Below are 22,650 nucleotides of genomic sequence, written 5' to 3'. Positions count from 1 at the left end.
GTTCATTATTTTTCAGGCTGCGCTTGATACTGTTGTTATTACTGACTCAACTACTTTCTTAAAGTGACAAGAGTCGTGATCTTTGTGTGTGAGTACGTAGATTGCTCAGGGGAGCCATAAACAGTACTATAACCCAATAGAAAAACTAGGCACTAGGCCACATAAGCAGCAACCTTACATCCCTAAAAAGTTGAAGAGATAGGAACCTGGGACAGACTCAAAAACCAAAAGTGAGTTAAGCCTTGAAGACATCTCTGAAAAGTAATTTCCTAAAGAGTTCTCAATATGAGTAATAAAGTTAACTACCATAAACAATTTATAAGCTTCAGTGCAAACAGAAACAAAGTATGACACATAAACCCCATTCACACAGAGCAAGTGTCAAGGAGACACTAAGGAAGAAAGAAATTAAAAACCACCAAGCTGAATTTTATGGAATGATAGCAGCCAAAGTAAAAAAACAGGTGAATAAATCTCTTGACAAAGTTAAAAGAGATAATTAAAGAAATGACAACCATAATGAAGGAAATGATCAGTGAATCTAGAGTGAATACAGATTGAAAAATAGAGGAGCTTAGAAAAAACATGGAAACTATGAATGTCCAATGTAGAAAAGAACCGGATTCAATAAAACAGACTCAAAGAGAAATTCAGGAAATTAAAAATTCTACTGGAAGAATATACAGCGGAATCAACATACAAAGATTGAATATCAGATCTAGAAGACAGAGTTGTGGTTGGTGATCATCAAATGAAAGACCTCTTAAAAACAGTGAGGGCCAGCCAGGTGTGGTAGCTCATACCTGTAGCTCATACCCAGCACTTGGGAGGCTGAGGCAGGAGGATCATTGAGAGTTTGAGGCCAGCCAGGGCTACAAAGTGAGCTCAAGGCCAGCCTCAACTGCATAGTGAGACCCTGTCTCAAAAAGACAAAAAAAAAAACAAGGTCCATGAAAAATCAATCAGTCCAGCTGCTATATGATCCAAAGAAGCCTAATATAAGATTAATTGGAATCAATGAAGAATCAGAAGATAGCACAAAGATCATTAAAAAAAAAAACTTGTTCACAAAAATAGTAGCACAAAACTTTCCAACTATGGAAAAAGAATTCAAGATACCACCTCAAATAATCATGAGCAGAAAAAAATTACAGCAAGGCATATAACAGTCAAGATTCCAGAAATTCAGCACAAGCAGAGAATGCTAAAAAGCTGTTAGACAAAAAAATTACCTATAAAGGAAAATTTATAGAATCAGAGCAGACAAATGCTTAAGTCAAGGAGAACTTGGAGTGTAGCATTTCAAGCTCTAAAAGAAAGCAATCTCCCACCAAGATTGATGTATCTTGCAAAATCATCTTTTAAAATTGATGGAGAAATAAAATACTTCCATGTAAAGAACACCCGAAGAAATTAATGACCACCAAACAAGCACTACAAAAGGTTCTGAAGGATATTCTGAAGAAAGGCAGTGCAGACAGTTCCAAGACTCCCAATGGAATGGATTGTGCCAGTCAAGGCAAGCAACTGAACAGCAGGGAAAGAGATGGAATCAACAACAGGAAAACAAGAATAAATCAATACGTATCAGTTATAACCAACAGTGTGAATGGTTTCAATTCACCGATCAAAAGAATCTGCTTGACAAACTAGATCAAGAAACAAAATTCAGCAATATTCTGCATACAGGAAACATTTAACTCAAAAAGAAATTCATAGACTGAAATTCCAAGGGTGGAAAACAATACTCCATGTGATAGAAACCCAGAAAAAAGCAGGGGTAGCTATTCTATTTGCAGCAAAGTGGATTTCAAGCCAAGACTGATCAGAAGAGACAAAGAAGGTCACTAGATACTTGTTAAGGAAACAGTCCAAGGGGAAGAGATAACAATCATAAATATAGATGCACCAAATACCAATGTACCAAACTACATCAAACAAGCACTGGAGGACATGAAAAATCAGGTAAGCACTAGTACAATTGTAATGGAGGACCTCAATACCCCACTGTCACAAATAGATCAATTAGACAAAATAATTCAAAAAAGAAATATCAGAGCTGAACTAAACCTTTAAACAAATCGACTAAGTAGATACCTATAGAGTGTTCCACTCAACAACAACAGAATACACCTTCTGTGCAGCACACAGGGCTTTTCCAAAGCAGACCACATACTAGCTCATAGAACATGCTTAAGTAAGTGCAAAAGAATTGAAATTATCCCATGCATATTATGAGATCATAGTGCAATGAACTTGGAAATAAATGGCAAAAGAAACTACATAAAGACATGGAAATTAACACCCTCCTGAACAACCAGACAGAATTAAGGAAGAAATTAAACAGTTTCTGCAGTTAAACAGTAATGCCAATATAAAACCCTGGAATTTATGAGACACAATGAAAGCAGTCCTATGAGGAAACTTTATGAGCAATGAATTCCAACGTCAAAAAAACAGAGCAAGCTCAAGTAAACAGCCTCATGTTGAACCTCACGGTTCTAGAGAAAGAAGAGCAAGTTAAACCCAAAGTGTATATGAGGGAGGAAAAGATTACAGCAGAAATTAATTCAGTTGAGACAAAGAAAACAATACAAAGAATGATCAAAGAGTTAGTTCTTTGAAAGATTAAATAAAATAGACAAATCCCTAGCCAACCTTATTTTTAAAAAAGGAAGCTCCAAATCCATGCAATTAAGAATGAAAAGGGTGAAATCACAGCAGACCCTGTAGAGATCCAGAACACCAGTACCTACTTTGAGAACCTGTATCCTACTAAGATAGAAAACTAAGAATGGACGGTTTCCTAGAAATACATTGTGAGGTTGATTGGGCCAACTTGAGAAGTTCAGTTAAGGAAGTTGAACTCAATCAGCTCAGCAATTCCACATCGGATGTGAGAGACTCACCCCAGGGCAGTTCCTCACCCGAGTGACATAAAGGGACAATGAGGAAGGACAGATCTGCTTCTGCTTTTTCAGAGAAGCTCCAGCCTTCACCTTCACGTTGGACGTTATTACCTCTTCGGGCACAGATGCTTCAGCCCTCCAGCGCAGATCTGTTGGCCTCCTCCTAAGAGGTCTGCATTGGACACTGCAGCGCGCTCCAGACTTTGGACTGAACCCTCCACACTCCTCCTCGTCCGACTCTAGATGGCCATCATAAGCCATTCTTACAAATCCTTGCACATTTCTACATCTTGTGCTGTATATACTTTCCTAGTAAAACACTGACTGATATACATATGAATTACCAAAGCTGAAAACACCCTCCTGTGACCAGCTGGTCACAGATGAAACTAAAGAAGTAGACAGTTTTGACAGTTAAATGATAATGCTGATACAACACACTTAGAGGACCCAGTGAAAGGATCCGTGAGGGAAATTTACAGTGGTGAAATCCCAGAAAACCAGAGTGAGTCCAGCCCAAAGCTCGTAGGAGAGAGGAAATGATAAGGATCAAAGCAGAAATCGATGCAGTAGAGACTAAGTAAACAGTATCAAAAAATCAATGAAGAGTTGGTTCTTTGAAAGATTAAATAAAATTGACCAACCTTAACAAAAAAGATTCAAATCCACACAATTAATGAAAAGGGTGAAATCTCAACAGCTCCTGCAGAAATCCCGATCATCAATACCTTCTTTGAGAACCTCTATTGTAATAAAATGGAAAATGCAGAAGAAATGGACAGATTCCTAGATACATATGAATTACCAAAACTGAATCGAGAAGATATAAAGATTCTAAATATCAATCAATGAAATTTGAAGAAGTAATTAAAAAAAAAAACTACCAACAAAGCAGCCCAGGCTCTGATGGAGTCACTGCTGAACTGCAAGACTTTAGAAAAGATCTAGTGACACTATTCCTCAAGCTTTCTAATGAAACTGAAAGAAAAACAATATTCCCAAGTTCATTCCTGGGAGCAAGCATCACACTGATACCCAAACTGGAGAAGGACCCAACTAAGAAAGAGAATTATAGGCCAGTCTCACCAATGAACATAGATGCAAAAATCCTCAATAAAATACTGGTAAGCAGGGTGCAGCAGATCATCAAGAAGATTATCCACCATGACCGAGAGAAATGCATCCCAGAGATGCAGGGATGGTTCATCATATACAAATCAACAAATGCAGTACACCACTTAACAGAACCAAGGACAAAAAGTACATGAGCATCACAGTAGACACCAGAAAAAGCATTTGACAATGTCCAATTCACAATAGTAATTTTTTAAAACTTACAGAAAATTGGAATAAAGGTCTTTATCTCAGTTCAGTAAAAGCCATCTATCACAAACCAACATCCAAGGGCTGGGATATGGCTCAATAGTAAAGTATTTACTTAGCATATGCAAGGCGCTAGTTTCAATCTCCAGGTCCACCAGCAGAAAAAAAAAAAGTGCTTGCTTTGGCAGTTCATACAAACCAATAGCCAACATTATACCAAATGGTCAAAACTAAAAGTTTTGCTCTAAAATCAGGAACAAGACAAGGATGCCCACTATCACTGCTCCTGTTTAATATAGTTCTGGAAACATTAGCCAGAGCAATTAGAGAAGAGAAATAAATAGATTAGAAAGGAAGAAGTTAAATTATCATTGTTTGCGAATGACATGATACTCTACGTAGAAGACCCCCAAAAGCTCCGCCAAAAGACTCCTGGAATTAATACCCAAATTTGGCAGCATTGCAGGATACAAAATCAACACTCAGCTATCAAAAGTCAGTACTCAAATATCAACATTCAATTTTGCATTTGTACCAGATACAAATCCCTGTATATGAATAACAAAGTCAATGAGAGATAAATTAGAGGAGTAACACCTTTCACAGTAACATCAAGAAAAACAAAGTACTTAGGAATCATTGTAAAGAATGAAGTGAAAGCACTATACATTGAAAACTACAGTACTCTGAAAAAAAGAGATCGAGGAGGGTATCAGAAAGTGGAAAATTATCCCCTGTTCTTGGAGAAGCAGAACCAGTACAGTGAAAATGTCCTTACTTCCAAAATTGGTTATACAGGGTTAATGCAATATTACCAATAGCATACTTCCAACAACTACAAAAAACAATCCTAAAGTTCAGTTGGAACAAGAAGAGACCTAGGATAGCAAAAGCAATTCTGAGCCATAAGAATGAGGCAAGCAAGGAACATCACAATCCTTGATTTGTTGTTGCTTTTTTAGTGTTTTGTTTTGTTTTGTTTGAGACAAGGTCTTGCTGTGTAGTCCAGGCTGGCTTTGAACTCACTATGTAGCCAGGCTGTCTTCAAACTGACAACAATCCCCTTGCCTCAGCCTCACAAATACTGGGATTACTGGTATGTGCAACCATGCCCATCTGTAATCCCCAATTTGAAGTTATACTACAAAGCTACTTGGGGGCTGGGGATTTAGCTCAGCAGCATAAGCGCCTGCCTTGCAAGCAGGCAGTCGTGGGTTCGATCCCTGGTACCGATAAAAAGGAAAAAGACAAAAAAAAAAAAAAAGCTACTGTGATAAAAACAGCATATACAAGCCAAAAACATGCCTGAGGATCAGTGGAACAGATTACAAAATGCAGAAACAACTCCATGTACACTCAGCTCCTTATCTTTGACAAAGAGCCAAACATGTTCACTGGAAGAAGGATAGCCTCTTTAGTAACTGGGGAAACTGGGTTTCCACGTGCTGAAAATAGAAACTTGGCCCACATCCCTCATTACGCATTAAACTAAAATAAGAAGGGACCAAAATCTAAATATTAAAACAGAAACATTTAATTTGCTGAAAGATAGCATAGGTAAAACTTTTAAACACATAGGTGTAGGCAGCTTTAGAAACAAAGCCCTGATTGTCTAAGAAGTATTACAAAGGATCAACAACTGGGATCACATCAAATTAAAAAGTTTTTGCATAGCAGAAGAACTCACCAACAGGGTGAAGAGATAACCCACAGAATGGGAAAAAATTTTTACCAGCTATTCCTCAAAGGACTAACATCTAGAATATATAAACTCAAAAAAACAAAACAAAACAGACTCCTCTCAAATTTAAAGACCCAGTCAAAAATGGGAATCTGAAATGAATAGACACTTCTCAGATCAAGGGCAAACAGAAAATAAATATATGAGCAGATGCTCAACATCTCTGATCATTCAATAAATGCAAATTAAAACAACACTGAGATTCCATCTCATCGCAGAAAGAATGGCTACCATCAAGAAATCAACCAATAACAAATGCTGGTGGGGATATGGGGATAAGGAACCCTCCTACATAGTTGGTGGAAATGCAAATTAGTACAACTACTACGGAGATTCCTCAAAAAAACTAAAACTAGAGGTTCCATTTGACCCACAAGATACTCTTAAGTATCTTCCCAAAAGTTAAAAGCATCATACCACAGTGATATATGCACACCCATGTTTATAGCAGCACAATTCATAATAGGTAAATCTTGGAAAGAGCCCTATGCCCATCAACAGATGAATGGATAAAGAACATGCAGTATTATATAAATACATACCTCACCGCTCTGCCATGATCTGGAAGTGGCTGCCCCCCAGGCCATCATCTTTGTTCTGTTTTGTTTTTCTGGTACCTGAGCTCAAACTCACGACCTTGTGCTTGCCAGGCAGGCACTTCAGCTGCTGAGCTAAATCCCTGGCCTTCCAGGCCATCGTCTTAAAAGTGAAATAAATCAGACACACAGTTTAAATATCGCATTGTTTCTCTTGTGTGAGAAACCCAAAGGGTAAATAAGGAACTTAGTGGAGGGTAGATATTGGGAAGTAGGAAGAACATGTTCAAAGGGGAATGGGAGGAACAGCAGCTGCAAAATGTTCACAAGAGTTTTTTCAGGGAGTTCCCTGACAAGTGGCCCAAAAGGACCTGGTCTATGAGTTTTGTAGGGTCACCAGATAAAAGATAGGAAGCTTAGTTAAATTTGGAGTCCAGATAAACAGTGAATAACTTCTTAGCAGAAGTACACCTCCTGTAACATTCGGGGCATACTTCTATTAAAAACTGTTTATCATTGATCTGAATCTCAGGTTTTGCTGGCAGCAGGACAAGCAGGACCTTGTAACAGGAGGCCAGAGGCCCGGGCAGGAGGAGCTCTCAGCTAAACAAATTGTAAACCCTGAGTGATTCAAACCAGACAGGGTCACAGCCCACCACCAGCACGCAGAGTCTGGGCTTCTCAGGCTGCGGCAAGACGTTGTGATTCTTCTCTGTTCCCTGGGCAGCGGATGGCGGTGCTAAGTGTGCAGTGATGGCAGCTACAAATAAAAACACCCCAAATGTTGCAAGGTGGCTTTCCCAGCACCTCCTCCTCAGAAAAGAAAGCATGGCGGACTCTGCTGTGGCTGGACGTAGTTTGCCCCCAGAGGTGCCTGTGTTAGAGCCTTGGTTCTCAGTGTGCCCATATTAATGGACAGTGGGACCTTCAAAGAGTGGGACACAGTAGGCAGTGATGAGGTCGTAGGTCCCCTCCTCCAGGAGGGCCTGTTTAGGATAAGAATGATGAGTTGTCCTTGAGATCCCGAGCTAGTTCTTGAGAAGGCTTTTATAAAAAGGCCAAGACTGTGCCCTCCCCTCTCTCGGTTCCTGTCTCACCACGTGATCTCGCCTCCTGTGCATACTTCCACCATGATGCCATCTCCCATAACGGGACACAGCTCAGGCGAGCACTTGCCACAGCCAGCACTGTTATGTGAGCTTTCAGCCTCTGAAACTATAAATCAGCAAACCTCTTTCTTAGTAAGTTACCCAGCCACAGGTATTTCAGTTTAGCAACACAAAATGAACTAATACAGTCTCCCTGTCCTCATCCAATATAGTATCTCACTAAAGGCGTCTTCTTCCAAATGCCTAGAGCATATTAGAAACCATCCTGGGTTTTTTTTTTTTTTAACTTTTTATCGGTACTGGGGATCGAACTCACGACACCTGCTTGCAAGGCAGGTGCTTATGCCGCGGAGCTAAATCCGGGAACCGAACTCATGACCTCGTGCTTGCCAGGCAAGCTCAGAAGCCACTGAGCTAAATCCCCAGCCCCTTTGTTTTGTTTTTGAGAAAGGGTTTTTCTGTGTAGTCCAGGCTGGCCTTAAACTCACTGTAGTACAGACTGGCCTAGAACTCGAAGCAAACCTCCTGCCTCAGCCTCCCAAGTGCTAGGATTACAGGCATGTGCCACCATTCCTGGCTCGAAATTTCCTGCAAAAAGCCTTCAGAAGGCCCCCTTCATGCCCTGCTACAGGCAGTTGAGTCATCCCTGCCACCATCTTCTGCCTGCCCATGCCCACAAAGCTTTATGAATTGTCTGAAGACTGCCCCTCACCCTCTGGGATCATCTCTCAGTGCAGCCTTCACTTCTCCCTCAGAGTCACTGTCACGTGTACAAATATCCAGCTATGGGAGCTGGGGATGTAGCTCCGTGGTAGAGCTCTTGCCTTGCATACGCAAGGTGCTGTGTTCAGTCCCCTTTGGGTGAATGTCTCACCCCCAACTATGGACCACATAGTACACCAGATCATGGACTCTCTCTTTGTTCTCTTGCTGTGCTGGCACCGTCTGTTCATCACAGAATGCCTGCCTGGAAGAGCACGGGCAGACACATTGCAGAGGCTGAGCCTCCCGAAGCCATCAGGAGCCACCAGGTACAGAGGAACCTCCTGGAGGGTGCGGGGAAGGGCGGCTCCACAGGGCAGGACAAGGCTCTGGGCTATTTGGATGGACAGGGTCAACTTTCTCCACTCTCCTTTTATAAAAACCTTTCTTCATGAAGGAATTGGTTGAATCTGTCTGGACAGCATTGGATGCATCGTGGTGCTGTTATCAGGTAGCTCCTCCTCAAAGTGGCTTGCCAAATGGTACTGGTTTTTTGGTTTTTGCCTCTCCTTAGATTCCAGGTTCTTTTCATCTCGAACAAAGAATTGAATGAAACCAGTAAAAAGCGTGACAAAGTTTATTTGAAAAGGTAAAAGTAAAGGGCTCTGCAGAGCAAGCTTAGACCAAGTCAAAGAGAACAAAGCAAAGTACAAATAGGCCTAGAGGAATCAGGAGAGACTCCCAAAGCAAGCTCTTCCCAGCATCTGTGTCCTTTTCCTCTGTCCACGTCTCCAGGAAACCTGCCGGAATCTCTGCCTCGGGGTCCTGTGGTGCTGGACCCATCCTCAGGCCCAGGCCAGTCTGGGGGAGATCAGATGGTGTTCTCTTGAGAAGTTCACGTGCAGGGCTTGGGAACCATTCTGCCCAAGTGTTCCAGGATCTTGTAATTAACAGGCCACACCTACTTCCCTAGCTAGCTTTGCCACACCCTAATATCTTATATCAAGGATATTTTCAATGACTAAGAGTTTAAAATCCTATAAACCAGAATTTTAAATATTTTCCCCCCACCAAAGTACCCCAAAGGGGAAATCTTAGGGGTTTCCAATGGTTTGGAGCTGTGTACTACATTTTTAGAAGTCTTTCGTTTAGAAGCCTTAAATAAGTCTTTAAGGGTTTTTTTTGTGTGTGTGTGTGACAGATTCTCACTATATAGCTCTACAGGTTGGTCTCGAATTTGCAGTGATCCTCCTTTGTTTTTGGTTGTTTTTGTTTTTGTCTTTTTGAGACAGGGTTTCACTATGCAGTTCAGGCTGGCCTTGAGCTCACTGTATGACCAGGTTGGGCTTCAAACTCTCAGTGACCCTCCTGCCTCAGCCTCCTAAATGGCGAGATGACAGATGTGCGTCACCAACCTGGTCGGTTTTGCATTTTTACGGTCTCTATTTCTTTCATAAAATATCAGGAGCTACTTAATATAAAAATGATGACTTCACCCCTCAAAAATCTCTGAATGAAACAACATGCCAGAAAGGTACGTCAGAATATTGTGCGGATGCTTGTCCTGTAAAGCTGGGAAACCCACAGGTGGGCTCATCCTGGGATGGTGGGAGCCCAGCTGGAGAACCCCAGGCCAGTGCCGGCAGGATGAACCACAGATTGTGTAATCTCAGGCATCTGGGGGCTACAAATCAGGTGACGCAGTGCTGACGGGGTCCCCGGAGCCCCTTTGGACCTGTCTGAAAGATTCTGCTTCGGGAACTGGTTGTATATGGCAATATGGGAAACAGGCATTTGGTTCCAAGAACATTTTCTGGCGTCCTAACCTTGCCAAGATGAGTCAGGCAGACAGACACGAATTTCATGTCCCCAGGCCGTGCAGGATTTCTCCTCTCCTCAGACAGTGGAAACCTGTTTCCCAGCAGAGAGCAGAGAAGGGAAGCCTGGGGATTTGGCAGATCTCAGGCAGACCTGGTTCCAAGCATCTCCTGGGTCCTGTTTACAACTTAAAGCAACAGGCAGCTTTCTGTCCAGTGGAGGCCCAAGGCCGCCCTTCCAAAGGCTCTCAGCCCAGAAGAGCCAGGGGCGGGAGGCTTCAATCTCTTGCTCTTTCCTGGTCATCAGCATGGTCATCATCATCTTCTCTGAAATTCTCAGGACACGAAACCGGAAACTGGAGGATCCATTTCCCATTAGTGTGTAAATCTTACAGGAAATGTCAAAAATTCTAAGAAAGTAAATCTTGTCACCACACCCAAACTGGATCCTCAAATTAATATCTCCTCAGTGTTACATCGGCTCACTTATTATCAGTCAGGATTAGTTAAGCGGCAAAGAATGGATGACGGAGGATAGATGGAAGAAATAAAGACAGGTAAAAAAGATGGCAAAAAACTGTAGCTTCAGCATAATCCAACACAGTCTGCCCAAAGGGACCATGCCGTTTCCTTCCTGGTTGTTTTTTTTAAAACAGGCTCCTAATCCTAAATCCTTCTGTTTGGTTGTTTTGGGGTTTTTTGTTGTTGTTGTTGTTTATTTATTTTACAGGGAGTAAAACAGAACAATAAAATGAAGCAAAACAAAACGGTGATACTGAATCTGAAAAAATAAGACAGTAGAGAATCTGCCGTAGTTACTATATTGCATATTATTATCCTCCAAATACTTGCTCAGTACTTGCAAAGTTAATCAAACAGTACAAGCTTTAGGCTGTTTTTTACTTTGGTTGCTATCATCTTAGTCTGTGTTCCTCCAAATCAGCGGGTTGCTACAAGGGGATGCACGGCTTCCATCCTAGTTCTGGTTTTTTGTGACAGGACCTTGCTCAGCAGGTCAGCCTGGTCTTGAACTCACTATGTAGCCCAGGCTGGCCTTGAATTCACAGTGATCCTCTTGTTCCCTCAGCCCCCTGAGTGGATTTTAGGCCTGAACCAACATGAGAATAGGTTTGTTTCATAGTCAGTTCTTTTTTTTTTTTTTTTTTTTTTTTTTTTTTTTTTTTTTGGATACAGGTTCTCAGAGTGTAGCTCAGGCTGGGCTTGAGTTCACTGTGTAGCCCAGGTTGGCCTCAAACTCAGAGTGATTCTCCTGCCTCTGCCTCCCAAGTGCTGGTATTACATGGGGTGCCTCCACCCCCTGCCTGTGGTCAGTTCTTGATAAAAAGATACATTTGTACCTGTTAAAAAAAAATACTTGTGCCTGTAATCCCAGGACTCAGGAGGCTGAGGCAAGAGGACTGACATAAATTTGAGACCAGCCTAGGCTACATGATGAGTTCAAACCCAGCCTGAACTACACACTGAGACCCTGTCTCAAAAAAACACAGATAAATTCGGCCCTGTCCCTCTCTGACCCTCAGGCATGCTTGGCCTTCCCACTTCCCACTGTGCAAAGATGTACACAGAGGCCCTTACCAGATGTAGGCACTTTGACACTGGACCTCCTGGTCCAAAGAACTGTGACAGATGATGTCTTTTTTTTTATAAAGTATCCTACCTGTGGTATTTTATTATGGCAGCAGAAGGATTGAGATCATCTGTGACCCAATTCGAGACCCTTTGGAGAGTGAAGGAAGGGCTCCTTCCTTGTGCTGGGGCAGAGGTCTGAAAGAGGCCTGTTCCAGGGAAGCCAGGAACAAGGGCTGCCCCACAGATGGTGAACCCAGGGCTCCTTCTGGGCTTTTGCTCTTAGTAAAATGTAGTTAGTTCTGTGCAGGTATGTATGTGTGTGACTCAAATACACCTGCCGGGCCGAGGGTGTTTGCCATAGAGCCTCGGAGATAGCTGCCAGGCACCTCTGTGGGGAGGAATCTCCCTGGCACCATGTGGAGGTGGATCTTTTCCTCAGTTTGGCCACAGAGGGAGTTATCAGACTGACTTTTGGATTACGTAAAAAATGGCATCTGAATTTAGATTTCATTTGCATTTTATTATAAATGAGGCTGAATGTGTTTTAAAATTTTATTTGAGCCAGGTATGGTGTTGCACACCTGTAATCCTGGCACTTGGAAGGCTGAGGCAAGAGGATCGTCATAAGATTCAGGCCAACCTGGGCTGCACTGTGAGTTCAAAGCCAGCCTGAACTACACAGAAAGACTGTCTCAAAAAAAAAAAAAAAAACAGCAACAAAAACCCCACAATGTCTATCTGAGCTTCTTTTTGTGTGACTTGCCACATTGTAGCCTTTGCTTGTATTTCTTAATGAGTATTTAGAAACCTCATCTTGAAGCTTTTGTATACTAAAGAGCTAGTATCTGAAATTTGAGTTGCAAATGTTTTCCCAGATGGCTATTTATCTTTCCCTTTGCATAGGATGATTTGTTTTTGTCATACGGAAGAGGTTTTTTTTTTTTTTTTTTTTTTTTTCCAATTATCTTTTCTTTTATGGGTTGGTGCATTCTCAGCGTAGAAAGGACAGTGCGATGTTTTCTTCTAGAAGTTTCACTGTTATGTTTTCCCTTTCCGGGCTAGAACCCAGGACCCCACACACACTAAGCGGTGTTCTACCCTGAGCTCCCCAGTCCTAGAACTCAGTGCTCTTTTAAATCCGTGGTGCATTTAGGATTTACCCTCATCTACCTTTTGTAAGTACATTTACTTCCTTCCATAGGAATGCAAGCTTATCATTAAGAAGCTAAGTGGTTTTTAGGTTTATGACAAAGGACAGCAGCCTGCTGTCTTTTCCTGTCTTTCCGAAGTTCGTTGTGATACCTACCTCCACGTTTACCAAGAGGAACGGTACCCAGCTATGTGTTCACGTTACCAATTGTGTGAGAATTCTTCTCATCCGAAAGAGCAAATCACAAATGTCGGTAGGGGGCTAGGTTAGAGTTCAGGGATAGAGCCACTCACGCTGCTTTTCACAGTCTACTGTTTCAAACAGCTGGCTGCTGGTCTGAGTGTGGGTTTTATTCACCACCACACTGTCAGCCCCGCATTCCTGAGCACCCCTAAGGTTCACCTGCAAATATTCCACAGAGCTCCTCTGTGCCCAGCCCTCTACCAGGTGCTAGGGACATGCAAAGGAACAAGACAACTCAGGTGTGTCCTTTTGGAACTCATGTGCTGCTGGGGGACACAGACAAAAAAGCAGCCAACCACCCAAGGGGACAGGTAGTGGTAATTGCTAGGAAGAAAAGCAGAGGCAGGTGTGAAAGAGTGTGGATGGGCGCAGGAGCTATTCCAGGGACTGTGTCCAGAGAAAGGCTCTTGGGGTTGCTGATACAATTTGAAGAATTGTGAATTGACTCATGTGAATGGTGTAAGTGGGTAAGTGAGCGAGGTGTGCTGTAGACAGCATGTCCAAGGGCCCTGCGGCAGGGAGCTTCTAAATGTATGGGCAGAACATGAGGGTGGCAGTGGGAAAGCCAAGTACAGCATTGGTAGAAGGTGGTTCAGGAAAAGCAGACTGAAGTCATTATCAGAAGTCATTTGCCTTGCAAGCATGAGGTTGTAAGTTCGATCCCTGGTACCGATAAAAAAAAAAAAACAAGTCATTATAGGCTCCGAGCATGATTTAATTTAAAATTTCATTTGATTATATTGTATATGTTTAACATACCAAATTCTTATTTTAGTTTTAAACATTTATTTTTTGTATTACTGGGGATCACGCCCAGAAGTACTCTTGCTGAGCTCTATCCCCAGCCCTCTTTATTTTGGGACAGTGTCTCACTAAGCTGCCCGACTGGGTTTACATTCGCCATTCTCCTGCCTCAGCCTCCCACATAGTTGAGATTACAGGCACATGAGGCCGTGCCTGGCATAATTTACATTTTTAAATCATCTGTTTGGAGTCATGTAGAAAAGTGGTTGCCTAAGGACAACAGTGTAACAATAAAATAAAAGCAGGTAGGAGGCCACTGCAATATTGGGTAAGAGGCCAGGGGACTTGGGGTTCCAGCAGGGGAGATGGAGTGGCTCTGAGGAATGAAAGACAGGAACCAAGGAGGTCTGTGTGGGAGAGGACTGAGAATTTGCTGCTGTTGACACGAAGTGTGCTCTGGCACTTGATTGGCTTCTGGTGAGGGCCACATGCTGCTTCAGCTCCTGGTGCAAAGTGGGGAGTGCCAGGCTTGCTTTACAACAACCGGCTCCCCAGAGCTAATCCGCTCCCTGGAGAACCAGCCCAGCCTCGGATCAAAAGGGCTCTGAAAGGCCGAGACCTTCCCACACCACTACCCTGGAGCCTCGGCATGAGTTCTGGCTGGCGTGCACCATGTTCAAGTCATGGAAGAAAGCTTTCTGCTTGCAAGTGGAGAAGCTGAACAGGCAGGGGAAACAGGAGTTGGGAGCCCAGGAGGAAGAAAGAAAAGCATGGGACACCGGAGCCCCAGGGCCTTCCTGGGGGAGGCCTGGACACACACACTGGGAGGCGGGAGGAAAGGAGGGAGGCAGGAGGTCCCGGCAGCAGGGTGTCAGGACAGAGCAAGTGTCAGCCACGGTGATGCACACACCTGTAATTCTGGCTGTTCTGGAAGCTGAGGCAGGAGGACCCCAAGTTTGAACCTAGCCTGGGCAACTTAGCACTTAATGAGACCCTGTCGCCGCCTGGCGGTGTAGCTCAGCAGTAGAGGCTTTGCCTGGCATCCGCAAGGTCCTGGATTCTATCCCCAGCTCTGCAAAAAAAAAGAAAAAAAAAAGTGATGGGATGTGATGTTGGTGAAGATGAGCTTGAAGAGGGCCGTCGGGCTGTGCAAGGCTTGTGTTCTGGTGACTTTCTAAGAGGTGTCAGCACGGAGGGGGGCAGGTGAGGAGACCAAAGGAGGACCTCGCTTGGGTGGGGTTTCGTTGGAGAGAGGAACAGAGAAATGCAGAGAGGCTCAGAAAGGGATGTAGGCTTAGTGGGTGTGTCGTTTGTGTTCTTCTTCCTCGTAAAGGACAGATGGATGGGAGTGCAGCTGCAGCTTGTGGGCAACAGACGGAGTTTGTGCAGAGGCTGGTGGAGGAGCCCACAGCAAGGAGCAAGGTTCTTGGGCAGGAGGACCTGCGTGTGGGCCAGGCTGAGACCCTGGCGCTGGGGAAGGGGGCTGTGAAATCCCACGCCACCTCCATGGCAAGGAGGGAGGGGCTGGGGCAGTGCTGTTTACCAGGCAGGAGTGGCCAGCTGTATTTTCACAGCTGGTGCAGCTGTAGGAAGGCAGAGAAAATGGGAGGCCGTGCTGGGGAGGCGCCTCCTGGAACCGAAATTCTGGAGACAACAGGTAGTAACAAATCTTAGCCCTTGGCCAGGACGCAAGGACACGATGGCCAGGCCACAGGTAGGCTGGAGGAAAGGAAGGCTGGGAGACAGGCCTGAGAATTCACTAAACAGCCTCGCTGAAGCTGCCTTCAGTGATGAGCTAGCACCTGGTGAGAGGGCTGAGATCAAAGGGCAAGAGAACTTCCCAAAATGAGGACAGTGACAGAAGGTCAGAGGTGACTATAGCGAGCAACATGCCTGGGTGGCACCTGTGAAGGCAGGGCTCAGGAGAGACTGAGCTCTCTAGAGGGAGGAGGACGCTTCCAGAAGAACAAAAAAGGAAGCACACCAGCTGCGGCCCTGTGCGGGCCAGAGCTCGGGAAACACAAACAGCCACCCATGTAGACACGGAGGGCAGCAGCTCCTCAGGGCATCTGGCTCCTGCTGGAGCAGGGGATGAAGAGAAAAGTCGGAGAACGGAAGGAGCAGGGCTTCCTGATGACACCACGAGTTCCCAGGGGCCCGGCAGAAATCTGCGGCTCAGGGAGAGCTGGATATTTGGGTCAGACAAGGAAATAAATGTTTTACCTGAGAGGGGAATCACAGTGGTGTGGATGTGAGGCTTCAACTCACACCAGAGAAGCCAGGGGAATTTTTCCATGGAATTGGGGAAAGGGGGTTGCAGGCAGCAGAGTTAGTTAGAAATATTACAGGCAGTGAGACAGGGCTGGGTCCTCAAGGAGCCAGGGCAGAAGCCCAGATAGTTTGCAACTATGGGGGAGACAGACAGCTCCTGCTCTGGGCCAGGCCTCAAGACAAAGGGTCAAACAAATGCATCCACATCCTAGGACTGATATTCTAAATAGTTTCCTGTCACCCTGGAGTCACTATCCCATCTCGCTAGGGGAAAGGTCACAGCTCTAAGAATGCCCGCTTCCTAGTGACTTGCTTTCTCATTTGTCCTTAATGTAATCAATTTTACCTGAAATATTAATCTTATTGACTAACTGTAGTTAGGTCCCACCTTATGTCCATCTGCTTTGTCAGTTCCCAGCCCCTCCGCCCCCCAAACTCATGGTTTTACTCTAAAAAAATCCCTGGAAAAGTCAGAGTCCTTGGCAACCTGCTCAGGACCCTTCTGTCTCTCTTCAGACAGAAGCTTTCTTTCTCTCAATAAATATATTCTGCTCTTCACCTCCATTGTTCCTAAAATTCATTCTTCGATTTTAGCGAACATGAATTTGCAGACATAGTAGGTTGGGAGTTTCATTCCCCTATGTCAAGGGGACCCCCACGCAGGTCCACAGAGCAGATCCCAAATAGTCAAGTCCGTAATATGATCAGCAAGGAGGGACCTGAGCACGCTTTTCTGTCCTCAGCCTGTGGGGGGCTGGCCTGGCTGCTAGGGGGCCTTCCTTGTGGAGCTGGTTAAGGGTCAGGGTACTCACCTTCCATGTTGTCTCAAAAATCAATGTTATGGTTTGTGTCCAGAGGTCCCCCCAAAGCCTCATGTGGTCATAGTTGGGCCTTTTTCAGAGGTGGCTGGATCTAGAGTATGTGATTCATGGTATAGTGCTGGGCTCAAGGGCACTAGGATTAAGAGTTCTATCCCCGGTACCGATAAAAAAAAAAAGAGTGAGAGTGCTACCTTCCCTGAATAGCCTGGATAAGATAAAAGGGGCAGAAGAGGATGTTAAGGGCCCTTGTTTGTTACTTCCTGCCTGACGGGACCTGTTTCTCTCCTGTGATCCTTGTCTACCACCCACCTTCCCTTGGAGCCAGCTGATTGTGAACTGAAACCTCTACAAACTGTGAGCTAAATAAACCTTTCCTTCTTTAACTTTGGCTGTCAGGTATTTTGTCTCAGCAAGGAGAAAAGTAACAAAGGCAGTCAGCTTGAGCAAGAATGGTGGCTTGCTACTCAGCTAGTGGAGGCAGAAAGATTTCATGAGCCCAGAAATTTGAGAGCAGCCTGCGCAACATAGCGAGACCCTACCCCTCCCCACAAAAAGACCGAGTATTATTCACTGTAGCCAAAAGGTGAGAGCAAGCCAAGTGTCCATAGAAGGGTGAGTGAGTAAGGAGACATGGTTTATCCATACCAGGGATTTAAAAAGGAAGTTCTTTAACATGCTACGATGTGGGTGAGTCTTAGAAAATTATGCTGAAATTAGCCAGACACAAAAGGACAGATACTATAGGATCCCACTTCTATGAGAAAATAGTACCGTGCTTCCAGAGGCGAGGGGACAGAAGAATGCAAGTTGATGTGTAATGGGCATAAAGTTTTTGTGTTACAGGATGAAAGGCGCTCTGGATATGGATAATGGTATCAGCTCACAGCGATGTGAATGGACATAGCACCACTGAGCTGCATACTCAAGTACGGTTCACAGGAGGGCCTGAGGGCGTGACTCAGAGGTAGACTACACAGTTAGCAAGTGCAGGGGCCTGGGTGTGATCCCTGTGCAAAAAAGAAGGGAGGAGGGATGAAACTGTCAGGTAGGGAAACTGAGGCTATCCTATGGCTCTGAGTCTACACAGCTGGCACAAGCTCATAGCGTTTGCTGGTCCAGAATGTATCTCCTGCCAGTGACTGCTGAGTCAAAGCTGGATCAGGTTAGGTGGAGAAAAGGGGACCCCGGGCTGACCCATCCCTCGGCGTGCGCTCAGGGGCCTCTCAGGAAGATCGTCTGCTTACTCATGCGCCCCACTCGGGCCAACACAGAGACATTTGAATTCCCAGGGTGGTGATTTGCATCGGATGGAGCAGGCACCATGGGCACTTAGCTTAGCTCTAGGCTCAGCAACACCTCGAAATGCTCACAAACAGCAGGCCCCGGGCATTATGGTTATTTTCCTGACCTCAGTTTCAAGTGCCAAATCTCAAAACTATCATTAAAGTGTCCAGATTTTTCCATTTAGAGAAAATAGTGTCTGCTGAACTGCATAATACTCACCTGAGTGTTTGCTCAGCACAGGCTGGCCTGACGGCGCTTGTTTGAAACTTGACCAGGAGGTACCTCGCAAGGAGGGAGGACGCTGAGCAAAGTTGGAGGGAGGAGAAGGAGGGAGAGGCCCCCCGAAACACGCCGTGAGGACGCGGGGCCTCTGTGAGCGCAGTATCAGCAAATGAGCAAATGAGACGGACACAGAGAGAGACACACAGAGACTGAGAGGCAGAGAGACAGAGAAAGAGAGAGACAGAGAGCAGAAGGAAAAGGATCCGAGGGACAGGAAGGCAGGGGGAGGGACAGAGGAGGCAGCCCAGCATCCCAGATCGCCAGGTTATACTGAGGACTTTGAATCTGACCAAGCAGGTGCTTCCAGCCTGTGGGAACAGTGCCCACTAGGGAGGCTGTGCCTTTGCCTTTGGTATAGAGGAGACAAAAAGAAATTAGATTCTTGGGCTGGGGATTCAGCTCAGCTGCATAAGCGCCTGCCTTGCAAGCACGCAGCCATGAGTTCAATCCCCAGTACCAAAAAAAAAAATTAGATTCTCACTCTCAGCTGAAGACCTGAAACTCAAAAGCAATAAATGGAAGAGATGGATGGGTTTTTCTACATAAAATGGAAAATTTCTATATGACAACAGACATCCTAAGGTTAAAAGATTAAAGACATGGAAAAGAGGAAAACAGGCTGGGAAAACATTCTGTAAGACAGAGCAGGCAGAGATAGACTTTGCCTTGGCCAGCTGCTGCAGATTCCATCCTGAGTCCCTAGAAGGCCACTTTTACTTTCCCACACGGAACAGATTTTTTTTTTTTTTTTTCTGTCTTTTTCCTTTTTATCTGTACCGGGGATCGAACTCATGACTGCCTGCTTGCAAGGCAGGCACTTATGCCGCTGAGCTAAATCCCCAGCCCCCACTGAACAGATTTTTACATCTGTATATTCATCATTCAAAGAGACACGGTCTTTCTATGTTACCCAGACTGGACCTAAAGTCCTGGGATCCAGTGATCCTCCTGCCTCAGCCTCCGAATACTAGGATTACAGGTGTATATCACTGCGCCTGACTTACAATTTTTATTCTTTTTTTTTTTTTTGAGGCAGGGTCTCACTATGCAGTTCAGGCTGGCCTTGAGCTCACTTTGTAGCTCAGGCTGGTCTCGAACTTGCAACAATCCTCCCACTTCAGCCTCCGGAGTGCTGAGATTACAGGAATGAGCCACCATGCCCAGCTACAATTTTTATTCTTAAATGGGTGGGAATTGTCCTTTCTTTTTTTTTGTATCTTCCCCAGAATCATCTTCTCATTGCTAAGACAAAAATACCTGATACCCAAAATTAAAGGAGGAAAGGGTTATTTAGCTCACAGTTTCAGTTCATAGTTGACTGGTTAGAAGGTAGCGAGGCATGGCGGGCAGACACCAGCAAAACAGCAAAGAAAAAAATAAAAAAAAATAAATAAGGGGCTGGGGATTTAGCTCAGCAGCATAAGCGCCTGCCTTGCAAGTGCGTGGTCATGAGTTCGATCCGTGGTACCGGTTTAAAAACAAACAAACAAACAAACAAAAAAAAACAGCAAAGAAACAGTAAGTAGCATCCAGCAACCAGGCTACCCACCATCTGGGCAATGCCACCCACACCCAAGGTGCGCCTTCTCATTATCCGTACCCAGAACTGTGCTTAACCAATCAGTGGACTAATTTAGTAATCATACACCCTTAATCCCAGCACCACACAATTTAATCCCAGCACCACAGCCTTCAGGCCAGCAGCCCACACCCGAGAACCAGCCCCTGCTGGACAACCCGCCCTCTGAGCATGTGAAGCTTTGGAGGGGACATCTAGATGCACTGTGATGTGACATGTAGCATTCCATCTTGGACTCTGATTGACAGGCAGTTGGAGAGCAGAAGCCTCAGACATCACTGGACACCCCTGGATTCAGCTTTCTAATCTCGTGATTGAGGAACAGAGGGTCACGGAGGCGACCCCAGTCATGGAGAGTGCCAACCCTGCCACGGAGGCTGCATCACCGGATCCCAGCTCAGGGATGAAGGGAAACTTCCCCTTTGCCCTCTGAAGCTTCTCTGGAATAAGCTGGCAAAGATAAGATTAATTGGCAAAAAGATGTACAAATTTATTACCTGACTGGGACAGTCACAGGGACCTAGGAGGCCGTGGTTAAGACACTCCTCCTCTCCTTGGGAAGGGGAGATTGGCAAAGGGACACAGTTTGTAGGGGAACAGTAAGTGGTTTTTAGAGGAAGTCGTTGGGTTTGGAGAAGACACAGTGACCTGGTACAAAATCTGTTTGACCCCTAGAACAGTGGTTTATAAATGACTCTCAAAATAGAGGACAGTAGTGTGTGACGGACGAAATTTTGTCCAGGTGTGGTGACAGACCTGTCTTCTTCCTGTAGTACAAGTTTAGTCTTTTCTGGTTTATGAAGTTTCAGTTGGAAGACTGAAGGAGGGCAGCTGTGTTCTCTCAGCAGGTCCGGGAAGCTGAAAGGGCACCTGTTCCTGCACTGGAAGGAGGGGACAGAAGGGACAGCCGGAGGGGCCCTGGCTGTGCGGTGGCTTCTGAGGCTCCTCGGCAGGTCCAAGTGCCAGTCTTTGAGGTATCATTTTTTCAATCCCAACACAGTCATGTGATCTTCCACCTGAATATGTGGGGCCAAGATTTCCTTGACCCCAAACATTTATGACCCCAGGAATCCTGCAGGATGCTTTATTACAAGTCCTACAAAATATGACCAACACCGGCTTATCCCCAACATTGAGCTAAATCCCCAGCCCCTCCCCATCCCTTTCAGTGTGTTGGTTTTCAGATGATACCTGTCAGTTTATAGTTTCAAAATGGCTGCCGTGGCTTTGGGTACCATGTTTTCACACAAAGCAAAGAAGGAGATCCGAAACTTGCAGCAGAATTCTCCATACGTCCCACTGGCTAGGATTATTTACGTGCCCATCTTTAGATGAGAGTTGGGGCACATGTGTCACAGAGGCCTGTATTTATATTGAAGGCTCTAAAAGGTTCACCATCACTGCCTTAAACCAGTCACTGGCAAAGGGAAAAGAGATTATCTGATTGTCCTGAATTGGTCATAACTCATCCCCTAGGGTGGCCGCACTGGTATTACTGGCAATTCCAGAAACAACTCTGGGGTTCCATTAGCAAGCAGGGAAGAAAGATTACTCTCAGAGAGCCACGGTGGTGCCTCCTCAAGCTCCTCATTTGTGGTAGTAGCCAATCTGCGCAGTGGGCCAGAGGTAATGTCTAATATTTCTCCTGGGAACAATGAAATAAAGGTTATAAATGAAAATAAATTATTCAATATGTGGTCAGAGCTGATTAATGGATTCTAAAAATCTCTTTATGACTCCTGCTTCTTCAGCTAATGTGTTTTTTTGCCCCTCACTGCTGAAAAATTACATTTTCCACCTGAGGTTTCTGATGGAGTGAGGGCAGCATTTCAAATGAAGGAACCAAAGAAGTCTCTAGAGCTGGTTTGACAATCACTTACAGCTAAAGCATCTGGTGGAAATCAAGGTTTCTGGAGGAGACCGGGTGGGCAGAAGACTCACAGCTGGCAGAAAAGAGCCTCGATCCTGCTGTTGGCCTGGATGGTGACCCTCAGGTCCACTGATCGGGGGCGCCTCTTTTCTTGTCCCCTATGTGTTGAAGGAAAGGCTGTTGGATTAGACATGTTGGGGCAGACACAGAGCAGCATATACAGAGTTCTGCACAATCTCAGAGCAGGGAAGGATGGCTAGGAATCCAAATTCAATCTCTGTGTTACCTCAGCTGGGACACTTGCAACCACCAGCCTCTATAAAGGGTCAGTATTAGAGGTCATTTGTATTCCAGAAGGCTGGGACCTTCATTCCTCCCCAGGACTCCTGGTTGACGTGGGATGCGATATTTTAAAATTAAATCAACACTGGTTAGAAACAGCAGGTAGCCCCAGTACAGGGATAGTGTGGGCATCACTAGCAAAGGCAGCTGAAATCCACCTGACTTATATCCCAGCTTCGCCACTGACCAGGTAGGTGTGGTGACCGTGAAAGTACCCAGTCATCGTCAGCCTGATACGTCACTTCTCTCTGCAGGGTCCAAGCCTAACTCTGACTTGTTTTTATATGTCTTCTTTAAAGAAATGTACACTCAAATTCTTTGCCCATTTAAAAACTCA

At 44.9% G+C, this 22,650-nt stretch overlaps 1 protein-coding gene across 1 annotated transcript in view; it reads left to right on the top strand.

Moving 5' to 3' along the window:
* Specc1 (sperm antigen with calponin homology and coiled-coil domains 1) overlaps positions 1 to 21,787 on the top strand; it is a 315,008-nt gene extending 293,221 nt beyond the window's left edge. Inside the window, exon 16 of the mRNA XM_063242467.1 lies at positions 20,350 to 21,787. Coding sequence (XP_063098537.1) covers positions 20,350 to 20,415 — 66 coding nt within the window. The 3' untranslated portion in view covers positions 20,416 to 21,787. The remainder of the gene's footprint in view (positions 1 to 20,349) is intronic.
* Positions 21,788 to 22,650: the final 863 nt, after the last annotated feature.

The sequence above is a fragment of the Cavia porcellus genome, unplaced genomic scaffold, assembly GCF_034190915.1.
Source record: "Cavia porcellus strain 051 isolate PalLab524CR breed Dunkin Hartley unplaced genomic scaffold, mCavPor4.1 scaffold_32, whole genome shotgun sequence".
NCBI lineage: Eukaryota > Metazoa > Chordata > Mammalia > Rodentia > Caviidae > Cavia > Cavia porcellus.
The sequence above is the reverse complement of the archived record's forward strand: the minus strand, read 5'-3'. Positions and strand labels throughout refer to the sequence as shown.